A 12,657-nucleotide genomic window follows, 5' to 3' on the forward strand; every position below is an offset into this window, starting at 1 on the left:
AAGAAGAGGAGTTTGAAACTCTTTCTGACCTGTTCCAAAGCAGTCCTTCAGACAGCTCCATTGAGGGTGTCCAAGTGGCCCCTCACCTGACTTCTGATCAACAGACTGAGGTGAAAACTTTGCTTAGGCAGTTTTCCCCCTTGTTCTCACAGTACCCTGGTTTGACACCTTGGTGCAAACATAACATTGACACAGGAGACAGTGTACCTACCAAAAGTAGGGGATACAGATGTCAGACAAAGTAAGGTCTTACATTAAGACAGAGGTCAACAAGATGTTGGATCTTGGGGTGATTGAACCCTCCAGTAGTCCTTGGTCCATCCCAGTGGTGTGGTTCCAAAAGCAGGCACCTCTGAATTGAGGTTCTTTGTTGATTACAGGGCTTTGAATGCTGTCACCAAGACAGATGTGCACCCCTTGCCTAGAACAGATGAGCTGGTGGATACTTTGGGTGCCTCCAAGTACCTCAGCACGTTTGACCTCACTGCAGGCTATTGGCAAATAGCCCTTGCAGAACATGCCAATGAGAAGACAGCGTTCTCAACACCAGAGGGTCTTTACCAGTTCAGGGTAATGCCTTTTGGGTTGAAGAATGCCCCTGCCACTTTTCAGAGGCTTGTGAATCATGTGTTGAATGGGTTGGATGAATTCTGTCTGGCATATCTGGATTATATAGCAGTTTTCAGTGCCACCTGGGAAGACCATGTGAAACACCTTAGGATTGTGTTACAGGCTCTTCAGAAGGCGCACTTGACCACAAAGGCCAGTAAGTGCCAGATTGGACAAGGATCAGTGTCTACCTTGGACATGAAGTAGGTGAAGGGAGGATACAGCCTCTACCCATTAAAGTGCAAGCCGTACAAGACTGGCCTACCCCCACTACACAGACCCAAGTGAGAGCCTTTTTGGGACTCACTGGGTACTACAGAAATTTCATGGCAGACTATGGTACCATAGCTGCCCCTCTGACTGCTCTCACTACTCTAAAGAAACCCAAGAAGATAACTTGGTCTGAAGAGTGTGAGACGGCCTTCAAGGGCTTAAAAGACTCCTTGTGACAGGCCCCTGTTCTCAGGGCCCCTGATTACCAAAGACCTTTTATTGTGCAGACAAATGCCTCTGACACTGGGATAGGAGCTGTACTATCACAAGTAGATGAGAAGGGTAAGGAACAACCTATTGGCTTCATTAGTCGCCATCTTAAGGACAGAGAGCTCAGATGGTCCACAGTAGAGAAAGAATGTTTCTCTGTTGTGTGGGCCCTACGGAAGCTGAGGCCCTACCTCTATGGGACCCACTTCACTGTGCAAACTGGCCATAAACCCTTAAAGTGGCTAATGAATATGAAGGGAGAGAATCCAAAGTTGCTTAGGTGGTCCATAAGTCTGCAAGGCTTTGACTTCACTGTTGAGCATAGGCCAGGTGTCCAACACAGCAATGCTGATGGGTTGTCCAGATGGTTAACCGACCTGAACAAGAGACTCATCCAGGGGTGGATTAGTTCCTCCTGTCTTTAGACTAGGAGGGGCGAGAGTTAGGAAAGATTTCATATGTGTATGCAATTTTCCCTCCATGTGTCAACCCCCAAACTTTTTTCTGCTGTTTAGACATACCTGACTGGCTTTCCCAGAGAAGCACAGCCTTCAGCTGCACTCCTCTGGACTTTGGCTCACTTTTTATGGGAAAACTGACATGCCCTTAAGCCAGTCAATACTGGGACACTTTGTTTCCCTTAGTCCTTTTCCTCATGTTGCAACTTTTGTGCAACATGTAACAAGTGTACACTGTATCTTACTAGAAAGCACATTTGGGTCTCTAGTCATTTCAAAAGGCCCTAGATACTCTCGCTGGACTTTTTATGAACTGTGCAGATGTGTCATAGACAGGACTGGTGGCAGCTATCGTTTCGCATTATTTTCAACCCTTTCCTGCCATGTTAACCGCGTTAACCGCATTTGGCACAAATAGGTGGCCTGGCTCCAAAATGGCCATGCCACGAGGTTCTTTGTCCTGTCCTTTGGCCATCTTGCCCCTTCACCTTCCCCAGGTCGAGTCGACCCGGGCCAGTCCTTATTTGGTCATGCATTTTCCTGTGAATCCCAATGCTTTCGCTGGCTTCTGCCTGCCTTGCGTGTGTGCCTCCAGGATGTGGATGTGGTCCAAATACACATCCTGGGTGCCAGAGAGTCTGCAGTGTCCTGAATGCCTGAGACCACCGTGGTCTGTGATTGGTCCACGTATGAAGTGAGTGTTTGTGAGCAGATCTCTCATTGGCTCCTCTCCATTTTGGCATGAATGCAACTTTGGATAAGAGGAGGCTGGAAACACCACTACTAGGTCGATCTCCTGAGTTCTCACTAAACAAAGGATAGCATCCAAATATCCTGCAACTACAAAGCCAAGTCGAGACACCGCTGGTGACTCGCTGGAAGGTTTGGTACCCGCTATCGTCCCGTGGCACCCCTCTGCATCTGGTCGTCCTAGAAGGTCTGCGAAGATGCTTCGACCCACTATTCACAGCACCTTCACCAAAACCTGCAAATAAGCTTTCTTGGAAGTGTCCCTGGGCCAACCAGTGGGCTGACCACCTTACGCAGGACCTTTGCTCTGTCTCCGCTGTCGTTTTGAGGAGGCTCTCGAATCTTCGTATACTGCTAGCTCTGTGTCCACGGCAACCTCACACCAATTTTCATACACTTGGCATTCCCAGGTCTGAAGTGAGACGAGTGCGCCCGGACCAGAGTAAAGCGTTTACGGTGTTGTCCTGCTGCAGCAACGTCCTTTGCAAGTCCGCTGCATTTGTGACCCTCTTGCCCCTGAAGCCTGCTGCAGTGAAACTGGGGCGACTCATCCACCCGGAGTGGAGAAATCGCCACTGTCCTGTTTGGGAATCCTTGCTGGAACTCAGGAACTAAAAGGTGCCGAGACGTCCTTTTTGCCGCCGTCGAACCTGCAACCGAATTGGACTGAAGTTTGGGTCTCTTTGCCTCAGGGACCGGTGAGTAATCATTACCCCAACCGGTGGCCCCTAGCGCCAGAGCCCAACTTTATGCACAAGGGCCCCTGGGGGGTCCCGCTCCTGTCCATTTCTATTGTGAAATAGCGACTCCATCCCGAACTCTGGAACTGCCTCTGCCTTCAAGTGGAGGTCCTTCTTCAGTAGTGGGACCTTATTCTTCATCACCTTATCCACCTTCCCGAGCTGTTAGAGACCCCTAAAGAGACCCTGCTTTGTCAATTGGAACAACGTGTGCATTGGCACACATGTACTTTTGAGCACAAGGCTCCACTCTTCTTAGGGCTTGGACTGCCTCTTAGTTAGGTGAATAACTGATGTTGAACTTGGATAACTGCACTGCCTGTTTTTGTCCCCTCTAGGTTGTCAAAATATTTCGTGCAGTCATCCCTTTTGAACCATACGTGGTCTCCCTCTTACTGTGCTTAGAGAGACATCAGCTTCACCTCACTGATGATCCCCAACAAGGGTGAAACACGTGTATGGGGTTGCTGGTGGTACTCTCGTTCAGGTTGGAATTGCCATTGCATTTCGGTGCTGGACTGCCCCTGGGCAGGAGAAAGGCTGATATGCAAATGGATATTTCCCATCTGTGAAAGGCACAGTGAGAAGAAGCAGTGGCTGCAAACTCTCAAGTGGTTAATAACCACTGAACAGGTTATCAAGCCTTGTTCTATCGAGAGAGGGGCGCCCGCTACCTTTGCAAACCGCCATCCCTTTTGACCCTCCTGGTCTTGTATATATATTGTATTGAGTGTGATGTATTTGTTTACTTAGTGTTACTGTGATTCTTTGCTATAGTCTGTGTTAAAAAGGCCTTGTAATAAATGTGTCTATATTTTTAATATAGCACCTGTCTGGAGTAATTTGTAAGTGTCCATGCGCTGTGTGCTCACCGAGGTCCTTCAGTCACCCTCACCCCTCCTGAGATGTAGCCTTGACCGCCTGCCATAGCTACCCTGATTGGTCTGGCTTGTCCAGAGGTTACCCTGTTCCAAGAAACTAGGTTGGTCTTCTAAACCTCTGCCCCTCCTGGACAGAGTTCAGAAATGCTTCTTAACAGTTTGTAAAATCAATTTGAGATTAAATCTGTACAACACTTGCCCATCATGATGCTTAATTATCCTCTTCTGTGAGTGCGCTTTCCCACGATGTGATCATTAATGGCAGACCATATCCCTCATTACAAGGTCGATGGTAAAAACCCGCTGGTAGGCAGAGGGCCTTCGCTGACTACGTAACACTTGTTCTACTGCCTGATATCCGGGTGCTACCAGGATATTATAAGCAGCGGTGGAATGGTAAATCCCCATTCCCGTCGAGTCTGATAGGGAATGGGGACACTGAAGCACCAACACCGTTGTTAAAGGTGTCGGTACTTCAGTGAAAACACCTCTGGAGGGGCCTTAACTCCCGGCAGGTCAGGCCTGCTGGGAGTACTGAGACCCTTACAGCAGACTCATAGTTTGGCGGTCTGATACGTTGCTACTGGCACCCTTATTTTCAGACCGTCAAACTTATAATGAAGCCCCATGTGAGGAAATCCCTGAGCTGCTAATCCATTTCTGAAATACAAATATAAAATATACTGCACCATTTTCAAAATATAAGTAATCATTGTTATTAACTATGTGTGAGGCGCCTGATGTGACACTTGGCCTGTTTACGGGTGTGCCACGGAGACACACCATTTGTTTGTCTCCAGTGTGACTCACGTTATTTACATTCAAAATCCCATTATCAGTGCAGTTGACTGGGTCACTCCCAAATCCTTAGCTTAAATAGTGGGTGAAAGATAGAGAATGACAAGCGAGAGAGGGAAAGTTAAGAGAGAGAAGGGAAAGGTGAGGGTAGTGAGCCTTAAAGAGGTGGGAACGTCAGAGTAGAGACTGAATGAGAGATAGAGTAGAGAGAGAACAGGAGGGATCATAGGAGAGTCAAGAAAAAAGAGTGACAAAATGGGAGCAAGAGTCGTGAAAGGGGAGAGTGACAAGGAGGAAGAGAGAATAGAGAGACATAATAGGAACGGGAGTAAAAGTGAGAGCTACGGGAGCCAGCTTGCAATACGGAAGATAAGCAAACACAGGAAGGAAAGGAAGAGAGTTGGAGGAGGGACTGGACAGGCCAATGAATAATAAATAGAAGAGAGAAAAAACAAGGACAGAGATTGAGGAAGTGAGAGAAAAAACCGGGGAGTGAGAGTGAATCATGGTGGCATTGTATGAAAGGAAGGCGAGAACAAGGAGCCAGCAATAGTAACATTTCATGTTGCCAGGACTGGGAACTATGTTGCCGCCAAGCTTTCCTCAAAGAACACATTTGGGACAAGATGATCCAGGAACTACCAACGGCCCCCAACAAGCCTGCCACATTGGCCTACTTTTGAACTCTTTCACAATTGGATGATGTCACATTCCTTGGGACTTATTTACACCCTCACACCAGAACAAATTAAACCTATTGAATGTCAGAACATCGGACTTGGTTCTGCTTGGAGACTCCACAGGTTTAGAGGTATACATGCGAGCCACATACACCACCTCCCACCATCTTACCGCTGTGACCAAGGACAAGGCTCCCCCTTCTCTCCCTACCAGTCACTCACATGCCCAGAGGCAGATAGATGGTCCCAACCTCAAAAAGGTTTGCCCCAGGGGTATAGAGGCTTTGCATAATAATAATAATAATAATAATAATAATAATAATAATAATAATAATAATAATAATAATAAGAGACATAACATACTGCTGTGAACCCTTAACTTCTATAGCTGTTTGAATGGTTTTAGGACTACATTTGGCAAAAGGTCTTGCTATTCTACAAGGCATATACATACTTCCATAATTGGAGGGCTATATATCTGGTGCTCTTCTAACACATTGAATATCAGGGACCACCAGGGGGCAGGCATAGGTAGAGGAGCTGAAAGTTGTGTTTTATGTCCTATTCTGTACAAATCATATTAGTAACATTGATATAAATAATAAAATGTCCGGGAGTACCTGTCTGGCTTGATGGCTCCTGCGGGTATTGATCCATTCAGCATCACATGTACCACACCACATGCCTGTTTTGCAAACTAGAAAGCAACATGTATTGTAATGTTTGATTTTTAAATGTGAAGAGTAACATTTTAAACATGAACATGAACATTGTATACAATGACAAATTGTGTACCCAACATTGGTGATGTACAGGTGCCCCACAATAGACCCCAAACAAGGTCAGTCTATCTCTCCAGTCTTGCGCAGACCCAATTATGTAAGTAATGAAAAGTGATAGATAGATGTCATTCTTAACGATTATCTCATATCTGGTGAAAGGCCCGTCTCTTCTCCCACTGTAAGTCCTGAAAAAATTGCCTCAGTAAACCTTAAAAAATTCAAAATCAATTTATTTTGTCATTATGACATATAACAATCATAAAAAACCTTAACACCCAACAATACAGAAAGCAAATCATATACCTATACACTGAAATCACATATGAATAACAATACATCAACAATAAACAAATCAACAGACACAGTTTTACAAAAATGATAACTCAATCCAAATAATGTGCCCCTATTTCAAAATCCCAACATGTTTCTGTTCATCGCACCACGTTGGTTGAACATTCAACAGGGGATGTCCTTTACAAATTATTTAGGTGGTTTACAAAATTTTGTGCTGTGGGTGGCTCTCACATATAACACTCATAGCAGTATAAAACAAACTAAAATAGAAAACAAAAAATGCCAAATCATCAAATTGACTACCAATGCTGTTGTTGCATCTATAAACATCATAACACAAAAAAAGTACTGCATCATGGTGATCGTCTGTGCTGCACACAGTCCAACATATTCACATACAAGGAAATACCTGCTAACTACGCATCAAGCGCCCGTGAAGTTTCTCGGAAGGTGAGTCATGCGGGTGTGTTTACATTACTACCTGATGCCCACAATGAATTTGCATGAAGGAAAGCTAATTGTTTTAACACCCGTGGGGCATTTCGCACAGGTGTGGCAGCGGTTCGACGTAGATTTGGGCTTTTCACTGTTCTAATAGCTTCTGGGTCAAATGGCTTAAACGTGCATGCTTGGATTATCCTTTCAAGTCAATAGCAGTTGCTAATAGTGTAGCAATAATATAGAAGGAAAGCTTCTGAGTGGAGCACGGGGTGCCATACCATACTGTGGAGAGAGACGCTTGTTTTTTACACTCTGGTAGGTGACTATGTTTGGCTATATGTGCATGCAAAGACGGAGTTCGATTGCATACTGCTCAATTCTTCGATTGCATTTTGAACATCTCTGCTTCACCGAGAAGAATTGCTGTGTATGAACATCTATTTGACAACTAGACGTGTGTAGCCAAGATGATTGACAGACTTTCTTAAGGTAGGAGGTTTTTTTACCTGGCTCCTGTTCAGCGACGGTGTCGTACTAATTCAATCGTGTATGACTCTCTTTGGGTGAAATATTAGGTTGACTAGTCCTTTGTTTATATCTTTGTTGACAGATGAGTTTGTGTGCTTCTTATAAGAAATTAAGAGTGATGGGATTCCTAATGAATTGGAATCATGGAATTAACTCTACATGTTGGCATAATTATTATGTGTAGTCAGCAGGTATTACCTTGTATATGAATATGTTGGTCTGTGTGCAGCACAGACAATCACCATGATGCAGTAATTTGTTTGTGATATGGTGTTTATAGATGCAACAACATCATTGGTAGTCAATTTGGTGTTATGGCATTTTTTCTGTTCTCTTTTAGTGTGTTTTAAACAGCTACAAGTGTTTTTCATGAGAGTCACCCACAGCACAACGTTTTAGAAACAACATAAATAATTTGTAAAGGACATCCACTGATGAATGTTTTTACCAACGTGGTGCAATTAACAGAAACATGTTGGATTTTAAAATGGGGACACATTATTTGGATTGAGTTATCATTTTTGTAAAACTCTGTTGATTTGTTTAGTGTTGATGTATTGTTTTTATGTGATTGTGATTTCAGTGTATAGGTATATGAGTTGCTTTCTGTATTGTTGGGTGTTAGGGTTTTTTGTAGTTGTTATATATCATATTGAAAAAAGAAATTGATTTTGAATTTTTTAAGGTTTACTGGGTCAATTCTTTCAGGACTTACAGTGGGAGAAGAGAAGTGCCTTTCGCCAGATATGAGATAATCATTAAGAATGATAGCTATCGGGGGCGTGGCTTGGAGCGCCATCGATGTGGTCTCTCCCTTGAGGCCGCCCGTGGGATGTCCACTGCCGCCGCCAAATTCAAGCGGTTCTGACCGAGTATCCAAGTCGCCAATGCCATCTACGACGATCGGAACCGATGAGGCACAACCTGGCTTACAATGACTTCCGAACGCTGGAGCGTTCTCCTAGAACTTAGCGACCGAACCGCTCCCCGTCGCCATCCGAAGAAACCAAGATGGCGGCCGCGCCGGAACTCAACAATATACTACGAACCTGATGGCGACGGGCTTCAGGGGGACCGAAGAGGAGCAGCAGACGGAGGTTGCCCGGTGAACATATGAGAACTTCATCGGGGGCTGAACTCGGCCGGGTCGACGGGGAAAAAACGGAGGCCACGAGATAAGCCCTGAGAGCCATCCAGAGAGGCCCGACCTCGCGGGCCCTCCTTTCACGCACCACTCAGTGCTTCCTGGGGCGCCCCGGCCCACCCATCCAGCCAGCGACCCAGTCACAGCTTTGGCCTCGCCGCGACCCTTCCAGCCAAGACCGCCAAACACGATCATCATGTCTAGGCAAACAAAGGTTGGCAAGGGCGCAGATATCTCCACCATGCTCACTACGCTAGATAAAAGCAGGAAGCAAGAGCCTCCCAAACTCACTCCACAGAAACAACAAGAGGACGGGGGAACCCTTGCTACCAAAGGGGACCTGATAGCCTTCATGGCGGACATCAAGTCGGAGTTCCGCTCATGCCTATCAGAACTTACCACCAAAATCGAACAGACGGACCAAAGGGTTACAGAGGCCGAACAGAGGCTCGGAGAAATCGAAGACCATTTGCGGGACCACGCCACCACTCTAGGGGAAATGCGAAGAGCCATTGACTCCCTGCATCAGAAATGCGAGATCCTGGAGTTTAAACATGAGGACCTTGAAAATAGGGTGCGCCGCAATAATCTCCGCATTCGGGGGGTCCCAACCTCTGTCCCCGACAATAAGCTAGCGGACTACGTGGGACGCTTCTTCGAGGCCCTCCTCCCAGACCTGGATAAATCTCAGCTCTTGCTAGATCGCACCCACAGACTTCGCCCGCGTCGTGGGGCTGTCTCTGACCCCCCCCAGATGACATTACGAGGGTCCACTTCTTTACAACCAAGGAAGCGATTTCGGCGATCAGCCGCCAAGGGGAGGAAATTACATTTCAGAGCACGCCACTCCAAATATATCAGGACCTCTCACCACTCACCCTCCAGAAAAGAAGAGCACTCCGACCCCTGGCATTGTTCCTCCAGGAGCAGCAAGTCCGCTACAGATGGCTGTTTCCAGCGGCTCTACAATTCCCATACAAAGGCACCCTACGCCAGATCAGCCACTTGGAGGATGCGGAGAGGATCATGCATCCATCTTCGCCCCAGGAACTCTTCACACCAACCCCGGAGGGAGCTGAGGTCTCCGGGCCGCTTTCCTCCCCGAAACCTAAACGTACGCCATGGTCATCAACCCAGCGGATCAACAAAAAGAAATGAACAATGGCGCCCCCCGCACCTCCAGGTTCCAACTACATCTCTCCCTGGTCTCCTCTGACCCGGCCTGAATTCGGATCCACCACATAACGCTTAATCTGACGAGCTTCGAGGGCGGAGACGGCGGACCATACCCACGGTTCATACCCACTCCAAGGACACTTTCCAACTTTCGTTCCTTGGAAACCCACAGTACTTGATACACAATGGGACAACCGGCCCCGTTGGCCAAGGGCAGGCCCGTACCTACAATGTCGGTCTACCCACCAGTTAAAGTTGCGGCCCCCCGTTGGGGGCCCGCGTTAAAACCTCAAGTGCAGGACGGTACTACAAGATCTCGTGACAAACATGGCAGCTGAACCACCGACCTAGACTCCCCCCACAACTCAAGAGGTAGAGAATGGGACACCTCTGGACCACCAGGTTCTGCGAATCCTCTCCCTAAATGTTAACGGACTGAACTCCCCTAACAAACGAAAGGCAATTTTATTAAAGCTCCAGGACGAAAACGCTGCGATAGCTATGCTCCAAGAGACCCACTTGCTACCGGCGGATGTGACCCGGCTTCGTTCTCGATCGTTCCCGCTTCAATTTTTTGCCTCCAGCTCAAGCAAAAAGGGGGGCACGCCGATTCTCTTTAGAAAAGACTTGAACCCACAAATCCTGGAAACAAAAACATGCCCGGAAGGCCGATACACAGCAGTCAAATGCCTCCTTTTGGGAGACCTATACGCCCTCATCTCGGTATACGCTCCTAACACGGGAAAATCACTCTTCTACGACTCCTTGGGCACGACCCTCGCTAGTTTTGTGGAGGGCCAAACAATCGTCGGAGGGGACTTCAATGGGGTTCCCGAATCCACTAAAGACAGGTCACACCCTCCGACTCCAAGCGATTTTGCCCAAGCACTCAGCCTCCTCCGGTTGTTCAGGTCTCTAGAGATAATAGACTCATGGCGGGTGTTTCACCCCGACGAAAGAGACTACTCCTTCTACTCGTTCGTACACCGCACTTTCTCAAGGATTGACTTATTTCTGATCTCCCCACACACCTTCCCCTCAGTCAAAGAGGTCTCCATCGGCACGAGAGCCATGTCCGACCACGCTCCAGTGTTCTTGGAACTCCGGGTTTAGGACCCCAATCTCAATAACCCATGCAAATGGTCTCTGTATGACCCGATTGTCAATGACATGGCTACGAGAGACAAGATCGCGACAGGAATTAAAAACTTCTTTGACGAAAACCCATCCTCGGACACCTCACTGGCAAATAACTGGGACGCCATGAAGGCAGTAATCAGGGGCTCCCTCATCGCTCAGGGAGCGGCCTACCACCGGAACAGACGCCTGACTCGAATTGCTTTAGAGGACGAGCTAAGAGAGGCTGAGGCAATCCACAAAGAAAAAGGCTGGTCCCCTAAGACGCAACGGATCATGCGAACAGCGAGGAAGAAGCTTGAAGCCCACTACGCGGAACAAACCGCCCTAATGATGGCAAAAGCCAAACAATCATATTACGCGAAGGGCAACAAAGCAAACAGGTTCCTGGTGGCCAAACTAGCCAAATGGAGACGCGTCAACACGATTGCAGGCCTACGTGATCCTGAGGGGGTCACCCGATACTCGGAGCCCGAAAAACAACAGCTCGCGACAGACTACCTGACCCAAATCATGAAGGCATCCCCTCGGAACCGACCGCAACAGGTGGAATATCTACGGAAGGCAGCGGTTCCCCGTCTCGCCAACACGACGAGAGACGAATTGGAGGAGCCCATCACGGGGGAGGAGGTCGAGGAGCCCATCAAGTCGCTTAAAACACGAGCCCCAGGCCCGGACGGCTTTTCGACCAGATTCTATAAACTTTTCAGGCCACAACTGACCCCCCACCTGGTGACCCTGTTCAACTCCTTCAAAGACACAGGCGCGGTCACCCCATCGATGCAGGAATCAACCACCATCCTCCTGCTCAAACCGGGAAAGGACCCAAGGAGTCTAGCCTCCTACAGACCGATAGCACTCTTAAACATTGATGCAAATATATATTCAAAAATCCTGGCAAACCGCCAGAATCGCGTTCTCCCGAAGATCATTCATCCCGACCAAGCAGGCTTCATCATCCATCGATCAGCGGGAGACAACATACGAAGAACCCTGAACCTGGTGGACCTCGCCTCTCGGAACTCCCAAAAACTGGTCTAAGTGGCTCTGGACGCAGCCAAGGCATTTGATCGAGTAGATTGGCCCTTTATGAAACTCACCCTAGAGGCCTTCGGCTTCGGGTCAACTTTTCAGACAATGGTGCTGGCCAACTATAAGAGCCCAAGTACGAGTCTAAGAATTAATGGGCACAGCTCAGCTCCGATCCCCCTATCATGCGGAACCCGGCAGGGCTGCCCGCTATCACCCTTACTCTTCGCTCTCACCATGGAGCCTTTGGCCCAAAGGATTAGGGGAAACGATCGAATTAAAGGGCTGCAGGACGGCCCTAACCAACATAAAATCGCCCTATATGCGGACGATGTCCTACTCGCGATCTCAGAAGCCCAATCATCATTGAAACAGGCAATACGAGAACTTACCACCTATGGTGAGGTCTCAGGCTTCACTATAAACTTTGACAAATCCTCGGCCATGGGCATCGGGCTCACTCCAGCAGAACGGGAGCCACTGACGACAATGTGCCCGATGACATGGGTGAAGAAGGCCATCCCCTAACTAGGGGTCCACATCCCGGCTAACCCAAGAGACACATACAAAGCCAATTTCCCCCGGCTACTGAAAGAACTGGAAGGCGACTTGAAACGATGGGAGACCCAAGAGATCTCACTGCTGGGGCGCATCACAGCATGCAAGATGAACTTACTGCCGAGGTTCCTATACGCCTGCGCCTCCCTCCAAGTAGCAATCCCCACAC

At 47.9% G+C, this 12,657-nt stretch overlaps 1 protein-coding gene across 2 annotated transcripts in view; it reads right to left on the reverse strand.

The window, feature by feature from the left end:
* LOC138516641 (ADP-ribosyl cyclase/cyclic ADP-ribose hydrolase 1-like) overlaps window positions 1-12,657 on the reverse strand; it is a 279,111-nt gene that overhangs the window by 133,421 nt on the left and 133,033 nt on the right. For both annotated transcript variants that reach the window (XM_069631933.1, XM_069631932.1), the window contains exon 5: window positions 6,020-6,096. In XM_069631933.1, the coding sequence (XP_069488034.1) occupies window positions 6,020-6,096 (77 nt within the window). The remainder of the gene's footprint in view (window positions 1-6,019; window positions 6,097-12,657) is intronic.

The sequence above is a fragment of the Ambystoma mexicanum genome, chromosome 6q (genome assembly GCF_040938575.1).
Source record: "Ambystoma mexicanum isolate Mex_15411 chromosome 6q, UKY_AmexF1_1, whole genome shotgun sequence".
Lineage (NCBI taxonomy): Eukaryota > Metazoa > Chordata > Amphibia > Caudata > Ambystomatidae > Ambystoma > Ambystoma mexicanum.